The sequence below is a fragment of the Zosterops lateralis genome (genome assembly GCF_965231275.1).
Source record: "Zosterops lateralis genome assembly, chromosome: Z".
Taxonomy (NCBI): domain Eukaryota; kingdom Metazoa; phylum Chordata; class Aves; order Passeriformes; family Zosteropidae; genus Zosterops; species Zosterops lateralis.
Window position 1 is genome coordinate 56,588,258 of NC_139800.1, and position 18,978 is coordinate 56,607,235.

The 18,978-nt window shown below is 38.3% G+C and overlaps 1 protein-coding gene across 2 annotated transcripts in view; it reads right to left on the bottom strand.

The window, feature by feature from the left end:
• Positions 1-18,978, bottom strand: part of SNCAIP (synuclein alpha interacting protein) — an 88,335-nt gene that overhangs the window by 23,354 nt on the left and 46,003 nt on the right. For both annotated transcript variants that reach the window (XM_083884421.1, XM_083884422.1), the window contains exons 3-6: positions 18,893-18,965; positions 7,875-8,734; positions 6,097-6,276; positions 4,456-4,569 (exon numbers count right to left, since the gene is read on the bottom strand). In XM_083884421.1, coding sequence (XP_083740547.1) covers positions 4,456-4,569; positions 6,097-6,276; positions 7,875-8,734; positions 18,893-18,965 — 1,227 coding nt within the window. The remainder of the gene's footprint in view (positions 1-4,455; positions 4,570-6,096; positions 6,277-7,874; positions 8,735-18,892; positions 18,966-18,978) is intronic.

Genomic DNA, 18,978 nt, shown 5'->3' on the forward strand with positions numbered 1-18,978 from the left:
TCTAGAATAAATCTATAGTTAACAGAGAAAAGTGAGGTCCATTAAAGCTGACTACAGCTGCTTTCCCAGTCTTTCTCTCTGAAAAGGTGAAAAGACTAAATTATTTCCTAGCATATTTTTTTTTATTTAAACATATAGTTTTTAATATCTTGAATTGATACCTATAATGTGATACTGACTCAGAGCTCCAGTTCAAAGGGGCTTTGTAGATTGTAATGTTGGTGAGGCAAATGCTGATCCACAGACTTAACCTACAGCACCTCAGTACCTTCAGTGACACATAAGTACATAATCACTCATTAGAAACACGGAAACTAAAGTAGACGTAAATACAGTACTAAACAGTACTAAAAAGCACATATAAGACTTTGAGCAGTAATTATGTAGAAAAGATAAAGAATAAAAATGAAGAAAGAAAATTCTACACAGGTTGGATATAAACCTGCATTTTTTGTGTAAAAGTATCACAGAAATTTTAATTGCAATGAAAAGGAGAGGAATTGTCAGGCCCTTCTAGAGCTACTACAGATGATTCTGCTCATTCAAGTTTCTGGGTCTCTGCTCCCTGCTTTAGAGGGCTACTCTGTCTGATACTTATCTTCATATCTTCACTTTAGCAGCAATTTTGTTCTTGTTACAGGGTGAGGGCATAGGTATTTTGACTTCTTGGCTGAATGCTGAACACAGCTGAGAGCCAGCATGGAGAGATGGCTACAGATCACATATCCATTTAAAAACACTTTCGAGCAATTTTTCAATATGTCAGTGGTGTTAGCCAGCAAAGAAGAAGGATTATACTACTTCTATGAATTGCCTCTGTTTTAATAATTAAAAGAAAAATATTTTAGCAAAACTTATCTGCAGAATTGGAAGACAACTACAGCTTTGAAATCATATATTTATTTGGAGCGTATTAGGGACCAGAATGTTAAACATGTTCTGTAATTTTATGATCACAATCAGCATGGAGCAAATGATGCTTTCTAGTCTTTTATCTTATCAACAAAGAAATCGAGTAGCTGGGTGGCTTGAGTAAATCATCTGTACTTAGGACTACAGGTGCACTAAGTGATCACAGGCACAAGGTCATAGTTCTACTCCAACAGTTTGTGTTTCAACAAACTTATCCTTGACCAAAAATACCCAAGAAAACAAATATTCATTCACTTCAAACTAGAGAAAACAAAACCATCATATATCAAAATATGGCACATTTCACTTTATTAACACTTACATTATGTATTTTCAGGAAAAATGTTTTCAGGAATAGATTTATAGTCTTTGATTTATCCAGACAAAATGAAAGATAGTAAGAAAATTCATCAGATGAAGACAATGGAAAATAATCACTTATTTGTTAAATAATAGGAACTGATAAATACTGGTAAATTATTCAGTATATCTGTTAATTTTAAGACCTACAATGCTTATGCTCTTAACAGTTATTAACACCTGTCTGGCACATTCTAGACCTACAATAATTCAAATCTCTCTACAAAAAAGATTTCAGGAAAATTAGGGACAGGCTGCTGACCATTTAAATCATTACATGGCTTACAAAAGGAAGGGTTAGCATGCTGACTGACTATACAGCTAATCCTAGCCCCATCACTTGATATAAATTAAAGTAAACTGGCCTTCCCAGTATCCCTTCACAGTAGAGGAGGAGGAGCGAGTAAAAACAACAAATTGCCTTTGTAAAAATGACATTAGACAGGAAGGCAAATATCCTGAGGTGTAAAACAAAGGTGTTTTGTTAGGTATCTCCATATCTGAAAGTCATAGACTCCCTCCCACTGTGATCTCCACAACCCTACCACCATCAAGGCATGCACAGGATCTCTTCTAGACCCTCAGCTGTGCTTTGGTTGCCCAAAGTCTCCCTAGACTCTCTGGAGTTCAGAAACCACAAACCCTTGGCATTCCTCACCCTCTGCCTCTTACATATGCAGTCCATATTACCACAACATCCCTGATGGAAAGACTTTCCAGCCTCATGAAGCTCCAAGTCAGGACTAGGACTATGTGTACTAGGAGTGCACCACCACCTTCCTGTGACATGGTGATGGGGCCAGACACAGCTGACATGCCCTGTGTCTCAGGGCTCATAACTTATACCCAGCATGGAAAGGCCTCCCAAACATCATGGTTCGTCTTGCATAATCTCATGCCTAAAGAAACCCTTGCTAGGGCTATGTTGACCAGGCTATAGGCTGACTTTGAGCTTTTGTTCTCTTCAATCAGATTAATTTATGCAATCCCCCTCTCCCACTGGAAAAATAAAATGTTGCTGACATGTCCTTGGAGGCAGGCCATGACTGTAGTTTGATGACCTTTAACATAGGAACTTTGCTATGAACTCCCTTCTGCTGCCCATTCAAAATTATAGTTCTTGAAGAAAAATATGGCGTGCATGTCTAATGCCTGGGGAAACAATGGATGGACTGACTCTCTTAGAAAAGGACTCAATAACAGGTCTTCATTGTAAAAGTATTAGTCTTGTAATTCTGCCAAGATCAGTGTTTACATGGATTATCTCTCATGTAAGTAATGGTAAAATAAATTAAAGCTTCCAGGACAGTGCCAAGTAAGCATCTAAATTTCTCGAAGTGTTTTTTTCTTAACACAGCTGGGTACGATAGTCTGGCAGTCCTTTAGCCTCAATATTCCCTAGGGTTTGAAGGTTGTTTATGGATTATAAAAAAAAAGATAACTGGCTTTGCATATGAACTTTCTTTAGCATTGAGCTAAGAAAATTTGGCAGCGATTTATATATCACCTTTTCAAATTTCATGGGTGGTTGACTGTAGCTGGTGTTTCTTAAGTGGTAAGAGTTTCCGTTCTGCTTTGAAAAGAATCTAGATAAAGCATGCCAGATCTGTTTCTGGCAGTAGATAGCACAACTCACTGAAAAAACCCAAAATGTCGCTGGCTTTAGTTTACATAAATATCTTTACAGATGAGGATAAAATTAGGTTAATCAAGTGAAGATACAAATTAAGTTCACATGCAACTTTCTCTTCCAAACTTTTTCTTCCCAGTAGCAAGCACTTTTTCTCTAATCCAGTTTTGATCTGACTCATGTATTCTCTATCCTCAGTTCTGGGTTTACAGCAAACTTGCTAACATTAGCAATCTGTATATCCAGCAGGGTCCTATCTCGCACCAGTAATATCTACCGAGTAAAAAAGTGCAGAAAAAGGAGGTCCTTGCACAGCATGAAAACGTGTCTGTGTGCCTATGGAAACAGCAGCAGAAAAGGTAGACTCCCAGCTCCACAGCTTTCCAAACCTGCCTCCTCTCCTTCCCTACCCCTCCAGTAAATTCATGCTTGGACAGAAGCAGTTAACAGCCGAAACATGCCACAATAATCATATAGCATTTGAATGAGACAACCACACACACCAAAGAATGATTATCTTAGTGGTTATATTTTGTTTTTTCTCTCATAAGAAGAGTAAAAAGCATTAGCACAAAATCAGTGAGGTTTGGTGTCCCCACCAATGTCTAGGGGGTTGGAACTAGATGATCTTTAAGGTCCCTTCCAACCCAAACCAGTCTATGATTCTGTGATTCTATGATTTATCTTTAATGTCTGTTGAAGAAACTGTGGGATAAACTGGTCCATCTGCCAAAGAGATTAGAGAAGAATAACTGATCACTACGCCTTCCACAGTAGATTCTGGAGAAGGTACCTTTAAGAGGGGTTATTGCAAGATCAACTCAAGAAAAAACAGACATTGTAGGAAGAGAATGTAATGTAATTAAGTGGCATATATGTTCCTCCAGATATTGGCAAAGCACTAGAATGCCTTACTTCAGTGGTGTATCATTGTTATATCAATAGACAAGTTAGGTGTGAAACAGGATTGATTTACAGTTAGCTTAGCTGTCTAGAGCATGGTACTAATAACACCAAGCTTGTGGGATCAAACCCCATATGGACCATTTATTTAAGATCATGGTCCTTGTTGGTCCCTTCCAAATCAGAATATTCTGCGAATCTACAACTTATTTTTGTATGTAGTTTTCAATGGAAGTGGCTAAAGCTAGACAGATGATGTTCAAGTTCCACCATACTTCACTGCCAAAACAATGAATTCTTAAATTGAAAAATTTCGTTGCTCTTCTGATGTGCCCTATGACTCCTCTAGATGACAGCTGATCTCTGTAGACATTCTTGGGATTTATTGGTCAGCCTAATATGCCAGCTAATCTTCTCCTTGCTATTACTGAAACCTTATAAAACAAAACCCAATCAAACAAAAAACAATCAAACAAACAACTTTGGAGGGAAAATGCTGTAAAAATTATACAGACTAAGCTGGGGAAGGTTTTCCTATACTTCAACTAATTCAGAACACCTGTAATTAAAAGCCACAAAATTACACACATACGTAACTTAAATTCAGGTATAAGTATCTAAGTAATCTATTTGGTAAAAGAAAGTCATACCTGGCCATAGCAACCTGCATAATGAATAAGGCTTGGGTGGTCTTTTGAGCAACTGAGTTCTGCAATAGCTTCTGTTTCGCTCACCATCCACCGAACACACTCCAGCTGACCATTCTAAACAAGCAAATAAAAAGTGTAAATACCAGCTGTTTCCACTCTAAACACATCTACCAGAGAGCAAAAAGCTTATCAGAATTATTAAAAATTTCCAGTTTAAGAATTTAAAGAATAAGCCAATTACACCTTTTGTCTTTTTCTGCAGAAAGGCTGGCTTATTTAACAATTGGTTCCATTATTTCCAATAATATTTGAGCATACTTTGTCATTCACACAAGAGAGTGTAAATGTTCTGGAGTTCTTCCTGTAAATGAGGGTGCCCCAGCACAAGTATTTCTAATGATGACCTCCACGACTGGACTTGTCCTGGGTCATTGCAAAGTTTTACACGAGCCTTTAAGTGATCTTGCTTAACTAAATCTTGTGGCTCTTGATTCTTATTTCAGGAGTGGTTTTCAACACTGATACAATGATATTTATTTTTCTCGTTCTTCCTTTATACCACTGTAACTCCCATAATGTGAGGTTTGCATCTATTTTCCACAAAAGTGATAAGTATCAGAATTCATTGGCTTACATACTGTATACCTACATTGAAAATAATAAGAAAGAAAAATTGCTACAATTCTGTAAGACTTTAAACTGGCAGACTGTAACTATACAGTTTGACAAGGGCCAGGATTTTGGAGCATTTCATTAGTGCAACCAAGTATCAGTTTAATTTTCTAATCATATGGCTTTGCCCAGAAAAATAAAATAACCCAACCCTGCCACCTGCACTTACAGCCCTGTAACGATGCCTCAAATACACAAAACTGCAGGCTGGAATCCACCAGTCTTCTCAGTTTCCAAACTTTTCCCAGGAAGCAAGTAACAATAAATGCCCCCAAAGAAACAGAAACTCTTGCATTATGTTTCACCCCTTCCTTCTTTGTCCTTAAGATATTTAGAGGATAAAAGGAATGTCATTCAACCATTCACTCTCACTAATGAACCAGAACCACTATGGTTAAATCAACAGCCTTCCTGCACTATCTTTCATTTTAGTGTAATAACACCATGAGTTTTCTTATTTTCCTACATAATAAGTTTTTCTGTAAACTTGGACATTAAGTTTTTCAGATTTTAACAGGTAGTTCTGCAACATGTACATTTTAACTTTGATGCAACTGCTTTAGACAACCAGGAGTTTTCACTCGAAGTGCTTTTATGCTTCATAAACTTGTTCTCATACTTGTCTCTACAAGATTATACCAGTACTTGAAAAAAAACCCAAGAAACTTTAATGCTCCCTAAAGAAAGCTGCTTGAAATACAACAAATGGTCTTTAGATTTATTGGACTGATTTAAAAATTATACGCATTGACAACAATATAAAAATTGTCATTGATATACAGTGGACATTACATCTTGTGTAGTAATCCATTTTACTTTGCTTATGCAGTACCAGCCAACAGGTTGGGGTTTGTTTCCTCACTTATAAAGCCTGAAAAATAACACCCTGCTGGTGCATTTCTTACTGCCATCACAGGAGGAAACTAAATGACCTTTATGTCATGTTACAGAACGGAAAGGGCCCCTTACCTTTATTGCTAATCCAGCTGGAGTTAGCTGCTCAATGTTTCGTTCATTCAAACAGTCTTCACCCATCAAAGAAGTGAGGTGCTGTAGGCATTCTGCATGTCCCTTTGATGCTGCTACATGCAACAGATTGTTGTCACATTCATCATGGATCTTATCCAGATTATCTGCTGCTAAATGTGGCTGTTAAAAAAAAGCCGTATGTTAGTTACAGCTAAGGATATCCTCACAGCCCCAGACACAAGCCAAACAGAAGGAAGTTTCTTAATAGGCATGTTCTTTTACAAGTCAAAATCCAGAGCTTTTCACTTAACTGTATAGAACCTGGGTAGTAGTAGCATAAGTACAGAGGTGGGATGTTTACTGGCTTAATCCATTGTCAAGTTTCTCTCCTACTCGTGCAATTGTCATGCAACAGTGCAAGATCTTAAGTGCCTTTAAGTCTTTGCACTAGTCTGATTAACAAGATAACGGCAAAAATACCCATATTTTGATAATTTCTTTTTTGAGTTTTCTCTCCCTTTTTTGGCATTATATTGATGAGTAATTGAAGAGAAAATATTCATAACTTCTGAAAGACATTCCTGATCAATTTTGCTCATCACAAAAGTGGTAGCTTACACTAAGCATGGTTTAAAATGTAGCTAAAGCACATGACAGAAGATTTATAGCTTGTTTACATAAAAAAACCTGTTGGTATATTTACTCAAAGTTCTACACCACCATGATGCAATACATTATTACTGCCCAATTCTAATTTAAAGCCAAAACAACTGGATTGAGAAACTCCAAAAGAAAAACAAAAGATTGAATGCAGAGTCGAGGAGTAGCAATAACAAAGTTCCTAGAGTTATGCACTCATTGTTCCATGAGTGTACTTAATGAAGAGGTTTCAACCAGTACAGAAAAAATACATATTTTCTTACCTCTGATGTCCTCTTTTTCACCCCCAATTCCTATTTCAGGATGAATTTGACTTGCTTTTATATCTTAATGGGTAATCTAATATCCTCTTCTGTCTCTGTATAGTTTTAAATATCTTCCTTTGTTCTTGCTTCTATATTAATGGCATGCTTTTGTGCTCGAGCTAGGCTGCTAAACAGCGAAGCTGAACAAAAGTCTAACAAAAACAGTTTTTATACATACACGGTTCCTTCACCAGCTGTTCCGTGTGGAGATCACATGCTCTGCATCATTCTGATAACTTGCAACTTTAGAAACTATCATTGACAATGCCTGATCACAGTGCTGAAATTAACTAAAAAAACCTTCATATGGGTCAGAGGCCAATGAGGCTTTACAGAAAGCTCCTGCCGGAGAATGCTGCTGCAACAATACAGCATAAACACTCCTGAATAATAATGAGAATACAACAGAAGCTCCTCTGTTCCCATCATCAACCTCTACATAACAACAGTGGTAAACCAGCAATAATTGTGCAAAGTGACCCACAAATGTGAAAGGCAATAGGTTAGGATTTAAATTTGAAATTTAAGTGATCCTATTAGTTAAAATGTCTGCCTTCTTTATAATTTCAGTGCACTGCATAAAACAGCAATCTTGGCCATACATACATAAAACTAGTAACTTGGTTTTGCTACATATTTTATTTTAATATTGATACTTTCCATTTGGAAGCCCATATGTTTAATTTCTAAGGAGTCTACAAGATAAAAACAGTAGTGGTTCAAAATATGAACTTCATCAGCTTAACTGGTTTAATAAACCACATCATAGATTCCCTTTTACTCTATATTTCTTGTGAAAAAGATGATACTTACCAGTAAAGATATTTGGCCTTCCTTTACAATGTTTAAGATGCTCTTAATTTTTTTCACCTCTTCGCTCCTCTCTTCTGGGCTCCCTGTACTGCTCCAGTTCATACTCAGCTCCTCCAGCTGCTTGCTTTCTGCCACTGCTGCCTGCAGGTGGAAAGTCCTCCGGTGGCAGCTCGGCATAGCCTTCTCAGCTTTGTGAGCACCAGGATCAGCAAGCGTCCTGCTGAGGAAGCCCTTGCCTTGGGCTTCAGATTCATGGGCTGAGCTACACTTAACTAAAGGCTGGGAAAGCTCTAATTCTTCTGCTGAATGCTTGTGCTGATCGAGGACAATGGGCTGTGTTTTCCTCAGCTGAGTGCCCTTCACAGGAGACAGCACACAGAACTGCGTCCCGCCTGCAGGCGAGCTCTCTGTGCTCCCTGCAGGACAGGTCTTGACACTCAGACCATTCACGGTTGAACATACACTTAGAAGTTTTTTCTCAGGAGCTACCTTTGTAAAAGGAACAGGTTGCTGACTTGATTTAATATAAGGCACGTCCAAAATTTCATCCATATCCAGGTCATAGTGCTCCAGCTCCCCAAGCAGAGCAGCAGGCTCGGTGCTTTTGCTTTTAAGGCTCTCTCCTTCTCCTGAACTCTGGTCATCATTTGGAGGTGCACACTGAGAATCACTGCCTTTCTGGTATTCTCCCTTTTGGTTCTGGTCATCACTTTCATTGTTCTCAGAGCTCTCTGGCTGGTGCTTCAATGGAGAAACCCTCTTCACTGGTCTGAATTTATTGCACACATCTGCAATTCCTGTTGGTTTCTGTGCATTTCCAAGAAGAGTTGAGACCCCACAGTTCCAGCTGCTGCTGGAAACTAGAGAAGTAGAGGAATTTGATTTAGTAATGACTGCTACCTGACATGTGATATGATAGCATGCTTTAAAAATATACCTGGCCAAACACTGGAAGCAACAATTATATAACATGCTGGATTCATATCTAAACAGATTTAGTGTCATCTCTATCAAAACTGAAGAACTCTACATTCCTAAAAGAAACTTTTTCAAGGATGCATAATGTAATAATTACAAATAATTAATTCTAATCAAGTTCTAACTGAGAACACAAGTAGTCCATGAGCCAACAATGTGTGCTTGTGCCCAAGAAGGTAAATGCCATCCTGAGGTGCATCAGCAAAAACACTACCAGCAATGACCTAGAGGTGATCCTCACCCTTCACTTGTCCTGGATGAGGCCCCATCTGGAATGCTGTGTCCAGTTCTGGGCTCCTAAGTCCGAGACATGGAGCTACTGGAGTGGGTCCAGTAGAGGGCTGTTACTAATAAGGGACAGGACCATGTCTCTTACCAGGAAAGGCTGAGGGAGCTGGGCCTTTTCAGCCTTGAGAAGAGACAACTGAGACAGAACCTCATCAATGTCTATGAGTATCTGAAGAGAGAGTGTCATGAAGATGCATTCTGCTCAGCAGCACCCAGCAATAGCAGAAGAGGCAATGGGCAGAAGTTCCACCCGAACACAAGGAAGAACACCTTTACTGTGCAGGTGACTGCACACTGGAACAGGTTACCCAGAGAGGTTTTGGAGTCCCCCTCTCTGTAGATATTCAAGAACAACCTGGGCACAATCCTGTGCCATGTGCTCTGGGATGGCCCTGCTTGAGCAGGGAAGTTGGACCACATAACCCGCTGTGGGCCCTTCCAACCTGATCTGTTCTGTGAATAAAAGCCTAGTGGCATTTACAGGGGTCATGGCCAACCATGTTAGTTTGTACTCTGCTCTTCATTGAGAGGCATCATAAGAGTAGGATGATTTTCTGGGAGGGCAATAAAAGAGTTAGTCAAAATTCTTTAGTGGATTTGTTTTAGCACCAATAACAACAATTTTTAAGGCCTGTTTCCTCTGGAAGATGTATTTTTCTTACAAGAACTAGAAATTCATGAACATCGCCTGAGAGCTGGGACTGTTCAGCTTGGGGAAGGAAAGTGTCAGAAGGAATCTCATCATTAAGAAAAGGTAACAAGGCTCTTCTCCATGACAGGACAAGAGGCAACCAGCACAAAGTAAAATACAAGAAATTTTATCTGAATATAAGGAAACACTTTTTTAATTGTGTGGCTGGTCAAACACTGTCATTGCAGCCCAGAGACTTTCTGAAATCTCCATTGTTAGAGATACTGAGAATTCAGATCTGGCTGCTCTAGCTGCCCCCTGCTTAAGCACAGTCATTGAACTAGATGATCGTAAGTGGACACTGCCAACCTAAACAATTTTGTGATCTAAAAATTAAGCCTGCTTATTGAGGTGTGACGTTCCTTCTGAACTTCTCCTCTCTATGCTGGGCTTCTTTGTCAAACTTTCCATCCTTTATATGTATAACCTGTGTACACCCACACCCATAACCTATAGCTCTGGACCTTCCAGAGAATTCTTTCAGTGCACTGCAGCATAGTTTGACCAGTGAATCTGACTTAAGAGAAAGAAAGGAGCTCAAGTCAACTGAACTCTTAATCCTACTAAAATTGAACTCAATCCTACTGAATTTGCATTCTTTCATAGTCTCAGCTGGTGATATTGATGACCTTCATAATAAGTGGCAGAGTTTTCTTTCTTTAGTTATTTTCAATTGAGGCACAGCTCTAAAACCCCAAAATCATTTAGGCAGTTACTATGCCCCTTTCAATGTACACTAAGAGTTAATGCATTCTAAAAGTCAAGAATACTGTTTAAACACAGCAGATTTATAACATGCGCTAACTGCATATCAGTGGGATCTGATTTGTGGTCAAAACACAAAATTTGCCATGAACACCTTCCTAAGGAAACAGATATATACACTTTCAGTACAATATTAATATCTGAAGCAAGAGATTAGTATGGCTTAGTAGTTATGGATGTCTGAAAATTACATTAATACTTTTGGAAGTGCTTAAGAAAACATTTCTGAAGAAGAAATAAAAATAATAATAATCAAAAGGCATGTAACTTAGTGGGCCAATACAAAGAACGCACTGTACTGACTTATTTATGTATTGTATAAGATTCTAGGTTCAAAGGCCTACACTTTTATGTTGGTTTTATTTACATGTGAAATTTTTTCCATGTGATACAGGGAAATGGATACCATATGTTTCCCAGCTGTTTTGTTCTGACAGGAACTATTAAGCACTCAGTATGGAAATGAATTCTGTCTGAGTTTTATGAAAACACTGCTTTCAACACAGAGGTCTAGACAGAGGAAAAGGCATCAACATTTTGTTTGTCGTCACTGTGTTTAAGCTTACATTTATTTTGTTGCTTCACTTTCTTCACATTTTATTTTAGTAACATCCACTTAAAACTCGGGTGACCAAACTGTAAAATCAGGTACTGAGAAAAAGCAATGATGTCTGTTACAAATCTGCCTTAGATAATTGTGAAGTCATGCATTTCTCCCTTCTTTCATTAAAGTTAGAGCAGAGTAAGGTACTTCCATTTTTCATTGTTTTTTTTTCCCCAACATCTCTTTACAAATGCTGTTTTTCCAGGGGAGGAAAAAAAAAATTGGAACACCAAAACCAGTTAGCAATATTTTTACTGACTTAAAAACATCCTCCTCACTTAACTGAGATGATGAATTTCCACGGCTTTTAATAAAGGATCAGAACATAGAATTTAACCATATAGCTGAAGGGACGAAAGCATGCCAAACTAGCAGACACAGCATTTCTTTGTGCCATTTACTCCTTAGGAGCTGCATCAGTCCTTAGGCAGTTACAGCATGGCTTTCCTCCAAATGACACTGAAGCCATAGCCTGGAGTGGACCAGGACGTGGCTTGAATCTCTTTCATTCTGCTTCCAGATGCTTGTTCCCCAAAGAAGTAAAAGCAAGTGTTGCCTATAGCCTCCAAAGCACCAGCACAGCAGGAGTTACGTTGAGTAGTCTTAAACAGCTGCTCCAGAGGAAAAGCTTCTTGCTCATCTCTCCATACTTATGAACTCAGACAGGGGCCATTAAAAGTCTGGGTCAAATAAATACTGTTTGATTATTTTATAAACAACAGTAAAAGATGGTCTGAGTTTAAGACAGGGGGCTAGAATGTGGAGCAGCTAGTTTGATTCCAGTATCTGACAAATAATTCTGGCATACTCCTAAAAGGTGATGAAATGTTTTTCCCCCAGCTATGTGTCAAAATTATTTCCCAAACTTTTATTCATTAATGTAAGAAACTTGAATAATCCTACTATCATATCACTGAGGTAAAAAGAGCAAGGAACACAAAAACTGCAGACTTCATTCACATCAGTAAAGAAGTGTTAGCTGCCTGACAGTCCTGAGGTGTCAAAGTATTTCTGTGGCACAAAAAAAACCCTTTATCTGATGGAAACTTGCAAGGGTCAAATTTGTAGATGTAGTTTTTCACCATATATTGTGCTCTGTGTTTTTTTTTTTTTTTTGAGGAAGACAAAACACAAATGAGTCCAGAAGCCTGCAGGCTTATGTATTGGTTTTCTTATTTACTTTAATATTTATTTACTTATAAATGTCCTAGAAGTACGGGGGGGAAATAAACAGAAAAGCATGCAGCTAGGAAGCAATTTCTCTTTCAATTTAATCTCCATCTGATTCTATTTTCAGGAATCAAAATTGATCCTTATTACATGTTTCCAGCGGGAAGCATCTGTTGACTTCAGAGTATTTTTCAATCATCTCTTATGTCTAGATCATGCTGAGAGGTGGAGTTTTACCTGGTATACAAGTCTCTGTAAACTACAGGAAACTGAGTTTTTTTCCCAATCATCAAGATAACCTCATGCATAGATGAATTTTACACTTGTGACAGGCAGTTTCTGTGATACTTAATTTGGAGTTTTACTGTCATCTGAAAGAAATGTCTTCCTTGTGATATGCCTTCAGCAGAGACTTGGAATCAATTGAGACCCATGTTAACTCCAGGTCCATTTAAAGCACTGTAATTCTGACTTTGTATACAGGTGCTAAATGTTGACTACACTGGGGAAACTTTCCAAAAACTCATGGTTGTTATCACCAATATATCTCCAACACTTACAGAAGTATGTGGGCTCCATGTGATAGAGGAAGGGGTGTTTCTTACAAATCAATGGATAATCAGAGCCAGATCTAAATATCTATTTACTCCTCTATGAATATGACAAAATTCATATTTAACTGAATTCATCTTGACTGAAGGTGGCACTGTTTTACAGTTTTAATATATCAATAACCTGTACCAGGAATACATATTAGAGTTCTTTAACCTAAAGTCTGCAGTATGAGAACCTGAATTAAAAAGCAACCCTGAAAGAATGGAGAGGGCTTGTTCTCATTTAAGTGGAACTTCAAGTCACCCTAAAGAAGAAAGAAAGAGTATACAGGTTAAATAAAAAGTAACGCTTTTAAATAACAGTGCATCTTTTCCAGGAAATTCAAACATTTTGTGTCTCAATGAATGACTTATCCTGGCTTGAGGAAGAATAATATAAAAGTTGTCATTCTCAAGTAGAGAATATAGGAAAGGCAAAGAAAATTTTGAAATTAATAAATTTGGTTTACTCTTGTGTATGATCTATGGATGTAAAAAGAAGGTAGAAAGCAAAGTTCTAATGAAAAATCAGAAGAGGTCATTCTGGCACAAAATGTGAAAAAAAGGAAGAGGGAGGATGCAAAAATTAGGTAGGAAAAAAACTTATATGTAGCTAGCACAATTGGGTTTTTACTAAGAAAATTCTTCCTTCATTCAGAAGGAATGATCCAATCAGTATTGTATTATTTCAGACATATTTACCTCAGGGATATTTGGAGAACAAGACTGTAAAATTGATGTCTTGTAACACTGCTTCCAAATAAAATTTTACTTTATTTTCTCATACAACTAAAAATTACTAAGAGCTTAGATAGAACATATAATTTTATGTTCATTTATTTGTTTATTTTTCTTAATTAGGAAACAAATATTTTGAATAATTTTTCAAATGGCAGTTTCTTGGGGAATGAATAAAACAGTGCAGAAGGATAACTGCTGGACATTAAAAGTGAATTTGGTTTTACCAATCTGTGAATAAAGATCTAGAGTAGTATATTGCCTTCATTTGAAACATCCATTTAATGACAACAGAAAGTCATCACAGATGACAGAATGTACTTCAACAATGACATGGTTTAGTGAAGCTTGTTGAACACAGTTGTCTTGAACCATTTGCTTAAGTGTCCTTAAAAAATTCGCCCAGAAAGAATGCAACCAATTTCATGCTTAATAACAAAAGCATAAAGAACCGATTTCTGTTTCAGTTCATCAGTCTATATTAAACAATGCTGGAAATGAACGGGCACTCTGGCTAACATTTCATTTCAGGAAATATGTGCTAACTAGGTCCATTTCTAAACCACACTCTTTAATTTTCTATCTTTGAAGATAAAATAAAATTACAGAATCACAGAATATTCTGAGTTGGAAGGGATCCACATGAATGTTTGAGTCCAGCTCTTGAGTGAATGCCTGTACAGGGCTTAAACCCACAGTCTTGGAGTTAATTAGCACCTTGCTCTAAACAGCTGAGATAATGCCCACCTTAGTGGTTATTATGCTATCTAAAGGATCATCATCTTGGTGCATGATTGTAGGAAAAAAAGCTACCCTTAGTCATGCTTTATTGTGGATAAACCACGATTTTTTTGCCTTTTTTTTTGCCAATGCCATTTATCTTTCCCCGTGTAATCTGGGGGTACTGGCACATACTTTGGCTCCAAGGATCCCTTGGATTTTCCTGAGTCAAAACTCCCTAAATCCAAGGACTCAGAAAAGTCATAAGGGTGCATTGGATGCAGGACTTGAAGGAATATTAAGTCAGTATGCAGATGATACAAAATTAGGAGGAGCTGGTTACTCCCTCTGAAGACAGAGGTCCTACAGAGAGACCTTGACAAATTAGAAATCACCTGGGCAATCACCAACTGTATGAAGCTTAGGAAGGGAAAGTGACGCATTCTGCTCCTCAGATGGGGTAACCCTGGATGTACAGACAGACTGGGGAATGAGAGGCTGGAGAGCAGACCCATGGAAAGGGACCTGGGAGTCCTGGTCAATAGAAAGTTGAACATGAGCCAGCAGTGCCCTAGCACCCATGTCCTGGGGAGATCAGGCACAGCATCACCAGACAGGCAAGAGAGGGAATTGTCCTTCTCTGCTCTGAGCTGGGGCAGCCACACCTCCAGTGCTGGGGGCAGTTTTGAGTGCTGCAATACAGAAAAGACATTGAGCTGTTAGAGAATGCCCAAAGGAGGGCCATGAAGGTGAGGAAGCCATAGGAGGTGCAGCTGAGGTTGCTTGGCCTGTTCAGCTTGGAGAAGAGACTGAGGGAAGACCTCATTCCATTTCTGCAATTTCTTTGTGAGGGGAAGCAGAGAGGCAGACACTGATCTCTTCTCTGTGGTGACCAGTGACAGGATTCAGGAGAACGGCATGAAACTCTGTCAGGGGAGGTTTAGGTTGGATATCAGGAAAAGGTTCTTCACCCAGAAGGTGGCTGTGCACTGAACAGGCTCCTCAGGGAAGCAGTCACAGCACAAAAGCCTGACAAGAGCTCAAGAACTGTTTGGACAATGCTCTTAGTGACAGAGTGGTGTGACTCTTGGGGCTGTCTTGTGCAGGGCTAGGAGTTGGATTTTGATGATCCTTGTGCGTCCCTTCCAGCTCAGAATATTCTGTGATTCTTTGATTCTGAGTTAGGATTGACACTGCTGCTGCATGACTGTCATGCACATCTTGCAAAAGAGTGAGGCAGGAACAGGACCTGCCCAAGAATACACACCACCAGCCAGTCCAATAAAGGGAGGCAATGGTTGCATTTCAAGGAGGAAAAACTACATATTGGGAAAAAGTTTGTCAGACTTTCTAATATCTCCCTTTCCAAAAGAACAGGTAATCTGAGCAAAAGTTACAGAAAGTCAGAAATAGTTAAAAAAACCTCAAAAAGTCTGCTGAAGGAATTATGTGAAATGCTTGAGAAGAGACACTGACTTCTAAACACCAGCATTTGCCTAGGATTAAAAGTGCTTGGAGTAATTTGAAAACAATGTAACTAAATACGTTCATATGGTATTAACTTATTATCCAATGTTTACATGAAAGGGGGAAAATCATAATGACAAGCTATTTACCAAACTTATCTGCAAACAATGAAAAGTAACACTTCCATATTATTACCCATATAGTTAAGAAATGTAATTCCATAATGAGGAACTGGTCTGGTTTACATCTGTTCTAACAATTCTGCTGGTGAAAATAGTTGCCTATATATTTATATATGTATAGTTGTATATGTATACATATATATATACTTTTTTTTCAAGTATAAAGTTGAATCTTACTTTCTCCATAATTTTGTCTTAGCTGTCTTAGTGAACTAAGTATTTTCCTGTGACAAAGATGACAGACAATTAGATGTGTCTAATGCTTTTTAGACTATGACATGTCTCATCTATAGTCAACATTTGCTTAACTTTTAGTTCTTCTGAAAAAATAATTCTTGGATAGTTCTACTTTCATAGTCCTCTCTGTTTTAAAGGAGAAATGCAACCTTTAACAAACCAGGAGTCAGGATGAGGTAGAAAGCTGGATCAGCTCTTTGTAAAACCTCTGAGTTTTTCTATTTGTAACTACTTGAATTAACAGTGGAATGCAGATATAAAGTAGTATGAATGCTTCATACTATAGTATGAAAGATTTATTATATATTCCATTTTCATAAAAATAGCATATATCATCAATACTTCGGCAACATTATTTTAATAATCTACAGTACAGGGAAGGCAAAAGACTGTGTCAAAAGCAACTATGAAAAGTTATCAAATGGGGCCTTATGTAATGTTGACTAATCCAGCTCTGTTGATATTTCAAGATACTTTAGATTTTGAAGTCTGCGCAGACATGTCAAGTGATACACTCCTGTTCAGCACTATATTACTCAGTGATTAAACAGAGTAAAAATAAAAAGGTTTCAGTACTAACTTCTATTCACCAAAATAAGTGGTGAATAGCAAGGAAACCCAGCTTTTAGTACTGTTTCCACATTGCCAATACTACTATCAGTGCAAAAGACCTCTTTTACTCAAGACTTTCAACCAATCTGCAATTAACTTCCACTGACAGACTCCCCAGAGCTACTGCTGTTTTCCAGCAATCCCTGTATTTGCTTCTGTCAACCACTTTTCAAGGGAATAGATGGGTACTGATATAATTGAAATCAAAATCAAAAAATGTCCACCTGCAGAGGCAACCATGGACCAAGAGAGGTACACAGTAAGTTGTCAGCATTCCACAACCCAAAGGAAGAGCTCATGACCAGTATTTCATCCTTACTATTGGACTGCTTTTTGCTTCGTGACTACTAACTGAATTTTAAATGGAGAAAGAAGAATGAGAGGAGGAATATGGGAGAGAATAGTGGGAGCATGTGGAGAGCAATGAGGGACTAAATGCCATGGAGAATGGCAGGGAAGAAGGAGGAGCAGAAGGGGGAAGAAGTGGGTGAAAAAGAGGAAAAGAGGAGAGAAGGAGCCAGGAGGAATGAGAAAAGAGTGGAAGAAGAATAGTGTGGAGCAATGATGTGACAATAGGAAAACAGGGAGAGAGAAAATAAGAATGGGTAAGAAGGGAAGTAGATGGGAAGAAAGGGGGAAGGAAATGGGACAAAGGGGGAAGATGGCAGGATGCAAGAGATGAAGAAGGGGGGAAGAACCACCAAGAAAGAAGGAAGAAGAGAGAAGAAAAGGGATAGGGATGAGGCAGGGGAAGGATAGAAGGGTGTAATGGGGCAGGATGGGAAGAAAGAGGGGAATATGGATGGGGAGAATGGAGGAGAGGATGGGAGAGAATGGGGGGGAGACTAGGGTAGAAGGAGATAGGGCAGTTTGAGGGGGTGGATCAGGAGTCTTCACCCTTTACACTTCTTCCCTGATCTTGCTTTCACAAGTAATACTGTGTATGCAATCACTGCTGTGCCTGTGTGGGCAGTAATCTGCAAACAAGTACTGTAAGGAGAGCTCTGCTTCTCTTTATTGCCAAGGACAGTGGCATGCAGTGATCTGGCCTTTAATAACTCTGTTAGAAGAAGCGGCAATCAGAAAGTTTCCACTTAAGTTAAACACAAATTTTAAAAGGGAAAATTAAAAAGTTTGAAAGGAAATAGAGAAATAAAACTTGCTGAAGTATAGTATATAGTATTGTTCTAAAGTCCTTGTATCATCCCATGAATTCCAGATCTCCTGTTTCTGTTATAAAAGTACTTAATGAAACAACATTAACAAAAGTTCAATTAAAAGATCAAAAAGCACAATAAACTTTTCATAGCTCAACAGAAATTCTTCTCTTACCAATTCATTTCTCCTCCATCAGGAAGAGAAAAATAAAAGCGGATTAATCTGATTTACAGAGTGAAAAACAACGCTGAATGCACTTTTTGTCAGGGGGCAGGGGGAAGGTCTCCAGCTGGTTCTCATCTATATGCCATGATTCTTCATTTAGTTTACACTATTAAACTAAAAAACTCAGCTTTAATCTTAACTATTACAGTATGCCTTAGAGTAGATTCTATCATGTAGCATCCTTGATACAGAGTTTCAGACTCTGGCAAAACATCATGCCTCAGACTGGTCCTGGCCATATGGGTAGTAAATGTATCCAACATTTTTTCATTGGCGCCTACATTATTACGTCTTGTCACCAATGGTTTCTTGGGTTTTCAAGTAAATTGTTGCACATACTGTGGTTTGGAGCTGCTGAGATGAAGCCCTACATTTATCTGTATACAGCCAAATCCTTTTTTGGAACTTTCTTTCCTTCTAATGAACTGACATCTGTTGAAAAAGAAAGAAACTCATGCTTCCAGAACACTGTACATAAATGAGAAAAAACAAAACAACAAGACACTGCCAAGAAGCTATTGTTGCCAAACTATACAATATTTTTAAAAAAAGCCTAGATTATTATGGGTGGACAGAAATGGGCATCATACCTGATCTGTCTTCATTTTGTGAATCACACCTTCTACATAATTCTGGGATGGTCTTGAGAGAAGTTACAGAATACTGTAAAAAAGGA